Below are 15170 nucleotides of genomic sequence, written 5' to 3'. Positions count from 1 at the left end.
CCATACAAAAGAAAAACTAAAAACTTTACCTTATCATACAGCATCCATCCAATGTATTTTAAGTAGCTATCATTTAAAAAAACATCTGGGTATGTTTTAATCCAGTTGCCAATTTCTTCAATGCAAGTAGCTCGTATCTCAGGGACCACATCACTGTGAAATTATAAAAACATAATATTAACACATTAACAGGCCTAATACACATTAAAATATTATTTGTAATATTTTTTCCTAGAATTGCTGAAATATATGCAATCCAAAGGATTAAAAATATCTTTATATTAGTGCTCTAAGTTAGCCTTCGGTCAACAACTAAGCCACTTCTTGCTACACATTTCACACAATCATCACAGTGAAGTTCTAGATACTGTCTCAATCACAAATGCACAGCTCTGCAGCTGGTAGGCAAAATTTTCGAAGCAAACTCTAGAGAGGTCATTTGCCAAATGCAAATTGCTTAGAGTAATGTAACTGCTATATTTTCTTGGACAATATCAGTGCCTCTAGGACATTTAGCATGATCCTGATGTCTGGACAATATGAACAAGAGCCTTTTGAGAATGTAGATACCTCACAACACTATTCTATTCTTACCGGTAGCGACTTAGGAACGTCCCCTTGAAAATAGCGTGCATCATGTTCTGTATCTCCACAAGCTTCTGATCATACTGAAACAGAAAGAGAACTGAATGTTTCAATTCACTTCACGTGAAGAATCTGCAGCACTGCACTCACAGCACCGCTGTGGTCCAAATCACTATTATTTACACATGATACCAACACAAAATGAGAGGTCTGTTTCTATACTGACAACTGACCTTGCTGCTTCATACTCATAAAAGATTTATCAGGTATCAACCACAAACCTTGATAGAAAACACAAAATATTTCTGATATGGTGAGACTTCTTGTATCAACACAAAGCATAACTAGTATGCGATCTTCACATACAGGTTTAAATTCTCCTTTTATGCACTTTAACAGAGATGGAAGAGAGGCAGGCCAAAGAACGGACCTAATACCACAAGGAACATGTATTTTAACCAAGCCCAGAACATCCAGCCTCAAAATGCTGGAAATACGTTGCTTAAGGTAAACATTTTTTCATCAGTAGTATCAGAAAGGGTGACAAAATTGGTTTTATTTCACCCTAATGTGACATTTTGTCTGTTTTTCCTATAAGATCAAGATGTTTAAAACTGTGGTCTCACCAAACACTTCTTCCTAAGGAAAAGGGGCTGTTTCTATACCAGAAGAATCCTTGGACATTCAAAGCACAGCACACAGGTAAAAGCTCTAAAGTGAGGAGAGAAAGAGCTATCCTTGACTGCCACATACTGAGCTACTTCAGTGCAGAGTTATTTCTTCTAGTCAAAGTCCTGCCTCCGGAGGTGATAAGGAGCTGTTTGACTGAGCAGAGAAGAAATGACAGAAACTAAGCACAAGATAGATATAGGTCACATTATGACCATTTTTACAATGTTTTACTTATAGAGAGGTGACAGCTATCCCATGACCTTTTTTGTTCATTTCATACACTGAAATTTAGTTAAAGACCTACAACCTTAACTTCTAATATGCATACACATATAAACTGCACTCCCACAACACTAAACACTAACACTCCCACAAGCTCCTAAAGGAATTACACGTGCACGTAAGCCTGGATTTGTGTAGGGATCAAAACATTTAGGACAGACATTACAAGTTAACAGTATATAGGACAGTTATCACTTCAGTAACTTTTATAAGGCTTAATCTTGGCAGGCACAAATGCTCCGCAGCATGCATTAAATAAAGATATAAACCTCAAAGAACTACAGCAACTCAGAAATAGGCAGTCAGCAATCCTACATTTTACATCTTCACTCATCTCCCATACAAAACACCTGCCTAACCTCTTTCCTTTTTCTCTCTAGCTGGTCAAGTCTGTAATTGGTCTTCTTGCCACTCATCCTGTTCTTTTCCACCTCATATAACCGCTGAGCATTGTGCTTGTTGACATCAAGGTTCAGATGCACGCTTATAACTGCTGTCAGAAGTTTCATTGCTGCAAAGGAAACAAACCCAACATATTCAGCTTAGCTCAGATGTATACAATACAAAGCATCCACCACTTCACCACAAAAAAGCATAAGGCTAGCAAAATCCAATTTGTTATCCACAATAGAAATAACACAGCATTAAAGTAATTTGTTTTAAAATACAGTGTTTTAAAGGCAGATGATGATCAAAAAAGAAAACGTGATATTACTGGCAATTTACAGTTTGGCAACAGTTCACTGACTTGTCAGAGATTGTCACTTACTGGACAAGACTCACATCAGTTTAAGTAATTCCATCTGCAAAAGAATCTAGAGCTAGGGAATAGGTATGTTTCAGTTTAAAAAAAATAAAAGTGAAGCAGGTTCCCCAAAAAGGCTGGCAATCTTAATGCTTTACTTGAATTAACAAAACTTTTTGTTCCTTTAAGAACATGTTGGTTTGCACACATTTCAACTGGTTTTCCAAGCCTTTGAAGCAAGCAGTGCATTTAGAACAAATTATACATCAGCGTATTTTATGGCAGAGGTCATTTATTGGCTTTAAAAAAGAAAGTGGCTTTAGAGGCATCATGCTGCACCAAATAAAAATGAGGTGCAAGCAGTGTTCTTTTCAGCATAGATACCACAAGAATAGCAGCTCACCAAAGAAGGCTTTCATGGATAATGCATTTAATGCAACCTCAACCTCACTGCATTAATTATTAGAGGGAGGAAAACTATCAACACAGAAAAAGCAGTAACTGAATACAGAAAGACTGTGGCTGAATTCTAAAGTTAGTCCTACCAGGCATTAAAGAAAGTTTCTTTAGAAAGAAAAATCAGTATAAATTAATCATATTTGGTTCAGTTACAAATGGGAATAAATTAATTATATTGCAGTAACAGACATTAGGAGAGCAGTGCTAATGAAAAAGAAGACAGCAATTTCTCCAGTGGAGACTTATCAATTTTGGAAAGTTCTGCTTTGCCCACAGGTCAGGAAAAAAAAAAAAAAAAAAAAAAAAATCATCTATAGCTACTCCATGCATTGCTTTACCTGCCAAAGTGCTCGTGTGTCTAAATGCTCTGATCACAGAGTCTGCTAAGCCTGTAAGCAGTGAGATGATAGTATCCATCAAGTAGCTGTCATACAGGATGCTGCACTGGCACTGTTGAACAAGTACTGCAATGAATTCACAGAAATTGGCCTTGAACTTCTTCCAGTAGGGTCCTGCTCTGATCACAGGATAGTCTTCATCGCTCTGCATATGGAAAAAAAAAAAAAGAGTAAAAAAGTGTACTCTCCCACTGTTCTCTCCCACTGAACACCAGTTTTGCTGACAGTCAGCTAAATCCTAGCTCCTCTGTATCTTTTCTCACACTTACTACTACAAAGTAAAGACACGCAACTACATAACAGGCAAGCACACTTAGAAATTAGAGCTACACTGTCATGACAGCTCCCAGCTTAAAGCAGCAAATGGGAGGTGGCTGTGAACACATGGGAGAGGACATGTGAAGCCACACACAGTACCATGAATAAGTTTCATTTGCATAAACCATGAGCACTCCTAGCCTCTACTTCCTCACAGGTAGTACAGTAGTTTTTCCCCCACACAGCCCTTCCTGCTTCTGCAACTATGTGGTAAAATTCAAGAGGAAACTGATGCAACTGAAAAAGAACTGTAACAGTCAAATTGTTTTTTGGTTGGATGAGGTGGTTGTGCTGGTTTGGGTGAGATCAGAGTAAATTTTCTCTGTAGTTGCTGGTATGGTGCCTTCTTTTGGATTTGTAATGAGAACAGTGGTAAAAACACACTTACGATTCACATGTTGCTTAGCAGTGCTTACATTAAGTTGAGAACCTTTCTGCTCCTCATGCTGTCTACCAATCAAGGAGGCTGGGGGTACACAAGAAGCTGGAAGAGGACACAGCAAGGACAGCTGATCCTAACACACCAAAGGAATATCCCACACCACACAGTGTGCTCAGCAATAAAAGCTGGGGGAAAGAGACAGGGTTGGAAAAGGGGCACTAGGCATGATGGAATTTGCCTTCCTAAAAAACTGCAACACGCAATGCAGCCTTGCTTTCCTGAAAATGGCTGAACACCTGCCTGCCAATGGGAAGTAGAGAACAAATTCCTTCTTTTGCTTTTCTTTCACAGCTTTTGTTTTTCCTGTTAAACTGCCTTTATCTCAAGCCATGAATTTTTCACTTTTACATTTCCATTCTTTCCCCCATCCCACTGAGGGTGGCAGACCAAGTGGCTGTGCAGAGCTGAGCTGTCTACCAGGGTTAAACTTCAGCAGTGGTTCAACACATAACCACACAAAAGTGTCTTAAAACAAGAGATCTGACAGCAGGAAAGCAGAAACAAACAGCTGCAGCATAGGGCAGGATGAGACTATTTTCCTCAGCAGCACTGCCAGCACAAAGAGTTAAATCAGACTACAGTTTGAAAACAAATATTGAGTCACTCACCTGCGCCACCAATACAGGTATCTAAATCTCTAAAACCCCCACAGACACAGCAATAGGCAATCTTTCTGATGTTATGAAAAGAGCAAGTTACAAATGTGTTCACAGTACATATCTTCAGGTCTTTTCAAACCTTGGTGATTCTATGATTCTATGACCACGCCAGGAAGAAAGCAGACAGATGGCAGATTCAGGAATGCCTGCAACCCAAGATGTATCAGGAAATATGGAATCTCAGATGTGTTCCTGATCAGGTTACAAGACTTAGTTCAGACTTTACATTACTAGCAAGTGCCAAATAAGAAAGGAAAGGAATGCTGCAAGTGATGTATGGGAAGAGTTATTACAGAAAAGCTGTTTCTTTTTTTTGAAAGAAAATATTCTTTTGATCAAATGTCTGTGTTCACAAAAGAATATTTTTATGAAGAAAGTTTTTGAACAAAAATGTGTGCCAAAAACTCCATGTGCACATATAAAGGTTGCTAGAAGGGGTGGGGAATGCACCAGTCTCCCCTAAAACACTACAGGAGGTGGAGTGGCTTATCCAGCAGACAGCTAAGCATCATGCAACCTTTGGTTCACTCTCTGCCCCTCAGTGGGATTGAGGAGATAATTGAAAAAGTACAAGAACTTCTGGGTTGGGACAAGGACAGCTGGATAAGAAAGAAAGAAAGAAAAAAATTAAAGCCAAAAAACTGAAGCTGATGATGCACAGCACAATTGCTCACTGCTAGCTGAACAAGGCCCAGACAGTCCCCAAAAAACAGCAGCCCTGCCAGCCAACCTACCCCAGTTCTATTGCCAAGCATGAGATCACAGATTATGGTATATCCTTCTAGACAATCAGGGACAGCCATCCTGGTTCTGTCCCCTCCAAGCCTCCTCACTGGCAGGGCAATATGAAAAGCAGGAAAGTCCTTGACATGGCATAAGAACTGCTAAGCAACAACTAAAACATCAACGTCTTATCAACATTATCCTCATCATAAATGCAAAACACAGCACCACAACATCTACCAGGAAGAAAATTACCTCAGCCAGTTGAGGCTGCCATCGCAGTTCAACTTAGCCAGCTTAGTAAGCTCTCTTCACATCCCTTTAAAATCAATAGCAAGGAACAGGCACTCCAAAATGCGAGTGGTTTAAACCCAAACCAGAGGTCTAAAACAGACCAGATGAAGTATATCTCAAGAGTGCACCATTATCTCTAGTCACCAATACACATTTTAGTATCACTAGTTCTCATGTACTTCCTTACACTGGAGACAGTGGCAGAATTATGTAGCTGAGATGCAGCTACAGAAAATGCTACACTACAGTTAAAGAGAACTACAAGAGTCTTACCACATCCACTGGCCAAGTAACTGTTAGGATCCAAGGATAGGCAATGAATTTCTTGTACTGCAATCCAGTTTCCTGCAATGCACAAGAAAGAAATGTAAATGATTTTCAATGAAGTGTCACAGTTAATTCATAAACATAATGAGTAATAATAAAAAATAATACCAACCACACATTGTATCTAAAAACCTATTACAACTTAGAATAATTTATACTATATACAGCTCACACAATCCAATGCCTTAAGAAAAATCTAATCCCTTCTCATTGCATTATTCTTTATATACAAGCAAAGATATAAAGAAAAATGTTTTTTTAATTAAAAAAGCTTTCTTGCTACAAGAAGCAATTTGCTTTTAAAATTTTAAAGAAAATGTATACCATGTATAACTCTCATAGTTAGTTCTAATACACACCTCCCCAGCATCTCAGTATCCATTCCTAACATCTAGTAACTAGGTACTGTTAAACAGCTAAAGTCCTAAAATAAAATACACATTCTGAGCTTTTGAAATTATAGAGAAATGTTTTCAGAGTGAAAAAGTGTTTGTCATGTTTTCAGAAATGTTTCCTCAAATCTACAACTACTACAAAACAGAAGGCACAAAGTCTGTAGCTTTTATTAGATTCCATGAAGCACTTCTATTGCCACCTGGCTATACACTAAAGCAATAAGCTTATTTATACTCTCATTAATTTTTTCAGCAATGAAATGGGAGAGGAACCTATAAAAGAATCATAGAAAGATTTGGGTTGAAAGGGACCTTTAAGATCTTCTAGTTGCAACCACCTGCTATACACCTCCCATTAGACAGGTTGCTCAAAGCCCCATCCAGCCTGGCCTTGAATGCTTCCAGAATAAACTGCTGCAACAAATAAAATTCATACAGGAAGAAAAGCAGCAAAAAGAAACAGAATAGATTAAGAAAGAGGGAAAAACAAAAAAGCAGCAGTCCTAAAGACAAATCCGTCTCCCCAGTGAGGTATGCTGTGGCCCACAAAGAGTACATAAATGCCTCTGAATCACTATATGAAAGCCATGTGCTTCCAAGACCCGTACAAGCTACCTCCTTGAACACCAGTGAGAAGAGGCTCAATTCCTCTTCCTCATTCCATCCCATTAAGTATTTTCACATATGGATAAGATTTCTCTGAGCTTTCTGTCCAGAAGGAAGTCTCACCTCTCTCAGCCTCTCTTTAAATGAAAAATCATTCATTATCTTTGCGGCCCTGTACTGGACTCCATTGTGTAAACTCATATCTTGTACTGGAGAACCCAGAGCTGTACTCAGCTCTCCAGGTGTGTCTCAGCAGTATAAGCAGAGAGGAAGGATCACCACTCTCAACCTGCAACAGATGTTCTACCTAGAGAAGGCCTTCTTTGCTGGAAAGGTACACTGCTGGCTCACGTCCATCTCATCATCCACAAGGACACAAAGATCCTACTACATAGGGCTGCCTTGCTGGCCACCAGTATTTAACAGTGCATATATTTATTTCTCCTTAAATACACAGGAATTCCTGGGGTAGAACTTCATGAGGTTCTTCTCTGCCCTATTCTTCAGCCTGTTCACAGAATAACAGAGCATTTAGAGTTGGAGAAATATTACAGACAGCTTCCTCAGCACTCGCAAGTGCATCCCAACAGGGCCCACGGACTTACTGATGCTCTGTTTGCTTAAGTGCTCCTAACCTGATCCTCCTTCTGTTCTGCATCCTTTGTCACCAGGACTGCTGCTTCATTTAGCAGCGTGGCCATGTTTTTCTCAGTTTTCTTTTCGATGTTTATATACTTGCAGTCTTCTCTTCCCGTCCCTCACATCTCCTGCCAGATTCAACTCCACCAAAATTTTCCACCAGTACTAACAACAATTTTGCAAGGAAGAACGGTAATACTCTCCACTCTCATACTTCTTACAGCATTGCCACTGTTTCCATTAAAAATTTTGTAAATGTAAATAGTCCTGCACAACCCTACTTCTCAAGTAACTTAGTTATTAAATCATGTTTCCATTTTATTTATTAAAAAGATAACCTCATGAGAAAAAAAAACCTGCAAACACAAACAGGAAACAATTCATTTTAAAACAACACTCGACTTCGCTCTTATCACACTTCTGCTTTAAAAAAAATGAGTTTAATCCCAAAACATTTTCTCAGTCGCCTAATACGTGGTTAACATAAAAAACAATTGCACCTCAGACACCATTTCTTCTATACTAATTTGATAGTCATAACATATCAAAAGTAAACCAAACAAGTTGTCAGACATTATCTTTAGGAATATTTCATTCCATATAAATTATTTTAGGAATGTATTTTACAGTCAGTCTATTTAAAAACAGATCAAGAGCATTTCAGAACTAAACAGATTTAAAAAGATTGAGAGAAGATTTAGAGTATCTAACACATGGATTACCATCTTAGTATTTTTCATGAGTAAAATGCTTCTCAAAAGTAGCACATTACATTGTCTCAAAACCCAAGTCAAGTCAAATCTCAAAAGTGCTGCTATCATAGCAATGCAGAATACAGTTTCTGAGACAGCTGTAGAATCTTTCTTTTTACCTACCAGGACAGGAGAAACAGTTACAGAGCAGTAACACACCCAGGGTGATGGCAGCAATCATAAAATCATAGAATGGCCTGGGTTGAAAAGGACCACAATGATCATCTGGTTTCAACCCCCTGCTGTGTGCAGAGTCGCCAACCACCAGACCAGGCTGCCCAGAGCCACATCCAGCCTGGCCTTGAATGCCTCCAGGGATGGGGCACCCACAGCCTCCTTGGGCAATGTGTTCCATTGTGTCACCACCCTCACAATAATCACGTCCATGTACCCTCCAGAGTATGCAGCCTATAATGAATGCTATTTGGGGTTAATTAAGTTGGGAATGAAGTGCCAGATTAATAACTCACTTGGCCAGACATTTATCAGGTCATTCCTGTCAAAAGTTAGTCCAAAAGCTAGTACAGTTCTAACACAAGGAAAGACACATTGGCAAATTCATCCTCTGTGGGAATTTCTACAGCAGCTGGTCTTTGAGAGATGCTCAGTTAAAGTTAGGCTGATGGCTGCAGCTTGACAAACCAATTCAGAGGGAAAAAAAAAAAGTACAGAAGCAACTGTGAGAGTGCTGCAGAACATCTGATGTTGGTTCACTATAAGTTGCTATCAAAAGAGACAGATTCAGAAACATCAAGTGTGTTAGCCCTAATAACTCTGAAAGAAGTCATTTATTAAAAAAAAAAAAAAAATCCTGATGCTAAAATAGGTCACTACAACACCAAATTTCTCTTGTGAGAAAACAAGATTGTTTTTCTGAAGAAAGGGAGTGCAATACAGCTCCTGAGAAGGAGTGGGAACTCCGCTCAAGTTTCTTATTAAAGTGAATCCTACTGTTCATATATGTGCACACACACACACACACACACACGAAGTCACAAAGTCAAAGCTGCACTTACCTCATCAAAGGTTTCTGTCATTTTTTGCATGACATCCATCCTGTCTGAATGAATTTTGTTTGCATCTCGTTTTTGTGAATTTTGAAACATCTCTGCTGTTACCAGACCTAAACAAGTGAATTTTAAAAAGAATACTGAGAAACGCATAACATTAAGCACAGTAAGAACTTCAGGTCAAATTTAGAAATACCAGAAGATAAGAGTTTACACTGGTATGGGCAATATATACACAGGGAGACGTATGAAACACAGATGAAATGGAACTAAAATACAAATTAGAGAAATCAATCCTGTGTTTCCTTGTGTGGCTATTTGGCTACTTGCCCTGGCAACCAAAAGAGCCAACTGTATGCTGTGGTGCATCAGGTTCAGCCCTGCTAGCCATTCCTGCTCTGCACTGCTACAGCCTCAACTCAAGCACTGTGTGCAGGTTTGGGCACCACAAAACATGGACATAAAGCTGTTAAGGGGCATTCAGAGGAGGGCTACAAAGATAGTAAAGGATCCTAGAGGGCAAGACAAGTGAGGAGTGGCTCAGGTCCCTTCTGTTCAACCCAAAAAAGAGGAAACTGAGGGGCAGCCTCACGGTGGCCTATGCTTTCTCATGATGTCAACAGCACCCAAGGGAATGGCATGGAGCTGTGTCGGGCAGGGTCAGGTTGGGAATTAGGAAAAGGCTCTTCACCAGAGGGTGACTGGCCCAGGAACAAGCTCCAATCTGCCAGAGTTAAGGAGTGTTTGGACAATGCTCTCTGATGTAGGGTTTGAATTTTGGATGGTCCCACGTGGAACCAGGAGTTGAACTTGATTCCTGGGGGTCCCTTCCAACTTGAGATATTCTATGATTCTGCTTTCTCTGGGCAGAATTTACTTCAAAGATTTACTAAAACTTAGCCCACTGTCAATCAAAACATTTTCCACAGGGGGCATATTAGTTGAAGAGCCAGAAAAAGAATTTGATGTGTAAAAGATATATTCTAACTGCTGAAATACAATCAGAAGTTTTAACAATGTAGTCTTCTTAAATCTTTTATTTGCCATTCTGAAGCTTTTACCTAGCAAACATACTTCAGATTACTCTCACCCACAGGCAATCAAAAAAGCTCTTAAGAGAGCCAATTACCTTGGCAGCCTGAGCACTGAATGAAGAAGTTGATCAGATCTAGAAGTGCCACATTCCTGTCTTGTTTGTAAGCTTCAACCCAATCGTCTACCACAGACTAGAACAGATTAAAGGAACTCATTAGTCAAGAGCTGAACACAGCATGCTACACTTCACTGAGGACATCCACAATAGACACAAACATTCCACTGTCTCCATTAAATTATGAAAATGACAATAAATTCCACATCATTTTGTTCCATTTCTAACAATACAATAGGCTCTTTTGAGGCAAAATGTAGCCTTGAACTCTTCATTCCCAAGTTCTGCTTGAGCTAATGTTACCATTCACAGACTCTCTGCTCCCCATTAGTAGGGAAAACAACCTCAGCTTTAATAAACTTAACACACAAAAACCAAAACACCCTTTTCCTGATTTCTTGCCACCAGTGAAGTAATGGATTGACTTTTAAAAACTTCTGCATCGTTAGTAATTAGTATCAGCAACAGTCCCTCCATGTTCTCTTCTCCTCTAATAGCTGGTCTGTGCAGAAAGCTGAAACAGCCCACTTAACCTAGAAACCAACCCTAAATTTCAATTCTACTGAAGTCCAGTTTACAGCCTGTATGTGACAGGTCTGCTGGGAGGAGTCATCCAGCCTTCAGCCCACCCACAGTACCATACAACCTCCAGCAGTAGCAGTCTGCACTCAGGCTACTGCTTTTTCAAGTCCTTCCCATTAAGTTTCATACAGCAGAAGCTGGACTCTTCAGGGAGCAATACTCAAGATAACACAGCTATGGCTGTGGCAGAAAATGCCCATCCAGATGCAGATTGTGAAAAAAATTGCCTCTTATGCAAAACAGAAATATGTTTTTCACACATGCATACATGCGAGACACTACATAGTGGAGGCATACATATATCCATATATAAAACAACTGAAGCTCCAGTTTTAATCTTCCAGACACGTACACAAACATAACACACAGACACGAACACGCTCATACACAGTATGGGGAGGTGGACTTCTTCACACTGGAAAAAACTGCTAACTAAACAGAAGCATGGGGAACCTGATGGTTATGAAACATGCCATCAAATTGCACTGGAATGGATTTAAAAGAAAAGTGCTAAAAGAAAGGCTTCCTCAAAAAAATAAATAAATAAAATAAATAAATAAATAAATAAATAAAGCCTGACTTTCAGAATCCTGAACAACAAAGTTTCCTCCTGTTAATATTTTCTGTATTTTTTAGCATTACTGGCTTCTCACGTCCAAATACTGCATTAGCAAGACTGCTTTAGGTACATACGTAGGTGGCTCCAAAAGTAATGCCTCCTATTTATTTCCATGGAATCTACAACAGCTACAGAGAGCACAATAACACTATTTGATAGAGCAAATTCTCAGCTATCAAGGGCTAGTTTTTAATACATTCACCAAAATTAGCTATGCATTTTCATCAGCAAGGAATGAAAGCCTGCATGTTGAGCTCATAAAAGCCTGCGTGGCTCGTCTTCCACGTCACCACCGCTGGAACACACCACCCATCATCTCACTGTGCTCACATCCACTCTTCGGTCTCCATAAAAACTCAGCAAGCATCAACAAATGTCAGTGGGTGCCATTTTTTACTGTATGGAGGAATTCAGTGACACACCTTTGGTTCATTCACACTTCCATGTCAGACACTATTTTGTCATACTGTCCTTCTACTGCCATCTATTGCAACAGAATGTAACAGAATACTGGCAGGAAGACTCAACCCCTTCTACCGTACTACCAACATCTTCCTCTAATGGGTACTGCCAAAATAATAAAACAGGATGCACTACTTTTGGAGAAGCCTTCGTATGTCCTTCCTCCTTCTAAATATTATTTTCACTAATTTAACAAAGATCTGTTCTCTGCAAGAACCATGCTCATGCCAGTTTTCCAAACACACATTTCTTACCCACCCATGTGAGAAAAAGAACAAAATTTCAACACTCCAGAGTACAAATAATTGAAACAACCACTGTTTTCCCACCTTCCCTCCACCAACCTCTCTCAGAATTCAGAGCTGGAAATACCTGCATGGCCTGCCTCCCCATGCTAACCACTTCAAACAAAGTAACTGCCTCGACCACTTCTCCATTCTGCAGCTGGCTCACTCTTCTGCTCCTGGAAGAATTTCTCCTTATGTTTTCACACTGTTCTCGGACCTTCCTTTTCTCTCTCTGAAACGAGTCAAAGAAAGTACATTAGAAAATGAAATAACAACCAACCACAGATAAATTAATTATTCCTTAATAACAAGTTTGCCTTACTCTAATTGCAATGGTTTGCCCAGACTGCTAACTTTTAAGCCTCAATGAGACTGACACGGCGTCAAACGTGACTACAAGGGAAGGATTTACCAGTTTGAAACTTTTTCCTCAACAAGTCATAAACATAGCAAGGTGTAACTGGAAAGCAGCTAATGAAAGAAGCCTCTGAACAACTGTGTAATACCCATAAGGCATTTTCCAATGCTAACTGTAATTTCTGAAGAGTCAAAAGTATGCACAAAAGTTCCCCTGCACCTCTTCACCCATAGAGTGAACAGACCATCTGCAAATTGACATCAGCTGTGCAAAACGCACAGCTAAGGAAGAACACACACCGAAATGAAGTGACTGTTCAAAAGACAGTGCTGAGGCTCTGCTGCCATCAGAATTTGGGGGTCAAGCTGGAGCCACTAACTGGATACCCTGCGTTGCAATTGTTTCTTGAAATACTCCGTTTTGTAACAATTGAATGTGAGAAAATAAATTCCATAAACAAAATAGACAAACTTACAGACGTTTTCAGGTTGCCATTTCTTACAGAGCTGCTGTTCTGCACAGTACACTCAGGCACAGTCTCATCACGGACAGCATTCTCTCTGAAGAGTAACAAGCACATTGAGGCAGTTAGCAGTGAGAAGAACCAAAATAGATACAAACCACAGAAGAAAACAAGAACATACATACGTGTTTTAATATTCCTACCAACATAGAATGGCTTGGAAATGATATTTTGTCACTAAAAAAACTAACTTTAAAACCGCAACAGAAATTTGGAATCTTTTTCAAACTATTACCTTTCCTGGAAGATACACAGGTAATTAGAAAACTAAAGAAACTATCAAAGACATCAAGGAAGGAGAAATTAAGTAAGCAAAAAAGAAAGCAAATAAATGAAACAGAAAGCTGATGTTGACTTAAAGCAGCCTGTAAGAGCTTTGCACCACCAATCAATAACTCAAGTATACAGCCACTTTGTGGATCCTCTACACAAGAGAACACCTGATGGATCCACAGCCTAACACAAGAGGAAGTTTTACTTGCTCTGTAAAACATGCTGAAGAAAAAAAAGACACAAAAAAATAATTTTTGTTTGCAGGTCATTGCTAATATGACGGAAGAATAATTTTATAAACAACGATGCACCTTTTGGGGGATCTGAAGCCATACATTTATCTGCAATGAAATCATGCCATTTTTCAGCATTCCCAATGCTAACAATATGCTTTGCGAAAGGTCATGTTTGAGCAGACGAGCTAGATCCCACTTGTGCAGCAGGTCCAGTACTGGTGGCTGGCTGCTATGGCCTCCTTTTAAACTACGGTGGCCAGGACATGAAGCCAGTTGACTTGTACTATAAGAAGGCACAAAAAGAAAGTAAATATGAGAGTGTACAGTCACTTAAATGTTCATGATACTGCTGCAACAAGAGAGCATACTAACACAAGCGAGCACTTTACAGAGAACACAACAGTGTATTACACTGTCAGATACAGTCAACTCTCCAATACCCAGTTGGAGAATTAAGCGTGCTACGGATGCAGAAGCAGCTTGAGTCCTGCTAGGTTTATCAATGCCAGACAAGCACCACCCATCTTCCAAAGACAGCTTCAGTCAGATAATGACTCTGCAAAGCAAATCCCAAGGCTGTGCACCATCAGCAGGATGTAGGTCCTGATGTTACTTCAGTAGTGAGAAACTTCTATCTAAACATGGCTCTGTTTGCTTCTTGAATTTATTGGAACACTGTCCTGTAAGTGACGCAGCACTGGACTTCTGAAGATTCCTATGTTGCTGTCCAGACTCTATTAAAACATATCCAATTTCTAAATAAAATCATGCAAACGTGTACATCTCCTACAGAGAAAAATCCAATTACACCCCATGAACTTCTCCTTACAGAAAAGTTTAGAATGTACTATACTGTTGACAGATGGAAGCCAGGAAAATAGATTAGGACAAACCAATCTTTAGATCAGTTGTCTACATTTCCGCATGCAATAAAAGGAAAGAACCGTACTTCACAACCAAGTCAGCATGCCGTAAACAACACTTGGCAGTTTTCAGAACGCTCCCTTTGATTTGTAATTGAGAACCACAGAGTTCAGAATCTGAGAGAATCTGAAGCGCTACCAAAAACTTCCTGCTTCAAAAGAACAAGCAACAAGATGTTTTGCTTTTCTAATGCTTGTTAGTTCTTCTCAGATTATTTTACAGGCCACAAATAAAAAAAGATCTGAATGATCCTTATATGTAAAGGCACTGCCTCTGCTATGTGATTAAACATTTTCATTTCTAATTTTTTTAACAATATACTACATTACACTGCTGGACTAACGTGTTTATACTTGTACTAGCACTACAGCTCAGATGCTAACTGGCATTTTGTTACACGCTATCTGTTTCTGCAGTTTACCTCAATATAATATGCAACATACTCTCAAG

At 39.4% G+C, this 15170-nt stretch overlaps 1 protein-coding gene across 1 annotated transcript in view; it reads right to left on the bottom strand.

Moving 5' to 3' along the window:
• The window catches only part of LOC122178204 (cohesin subunit SA-2-like), a 57370-nt gene that overhangs the window by 38714 nt on the left and 3486 nt on the right, over positions 1-15170 (bottom strand). Inside the window, exons 3-11 of the mRNA XM_042868243.1 lie at positions 13240-13324; positions 12492-12638; positions 10436-10532; positions 9313-9419; positions 5851-5922; positions 3082-3286; positions 1899-2050; positions 595-668; positions 30-153 (exon numbers count right to left, since the gene is read on the bottom strand). Coding sequence (XP_042724177.1) covers positions 30-153; positions 595-668; positions 1899-2050; positions 3082-3286; positions 5851-5922; positions 9313-9419; positions 10436-10532; positions 12492-12638; positions 13240-13324 — 1063 coding nt within the window. The remainder of the gene's footprint in view (positions 1-29; positions 154-594; positions 669-1898; positions 2051-3081; positions 3287-5850; positions 5923-9312; positions 9420-10435; positions 10533-12491; positions 12639-13239; positions 13325-15170) is intronic.

This window comes from Lagopus leucura, unplaced genomic scaffold (assembly GCF_019238085.1).
Source record: "Lagopus leucura isolate 7727_CA_CO unplaced genomic scaffold, USGS_WTPT01 Super-Scaffold_100001, whole genome shotgun sequence".
NCBI classification, from domain to species: Eukaryota; Metazoa; Chordata; class Aves; order Galliformes; family Phasianidae; genus Lagopus; species Lagopus leucura.
Note: the sequence above shows the minus strand (reverse complement) of the source record. Positions and strands in the feature narration are given on the sequence as shown.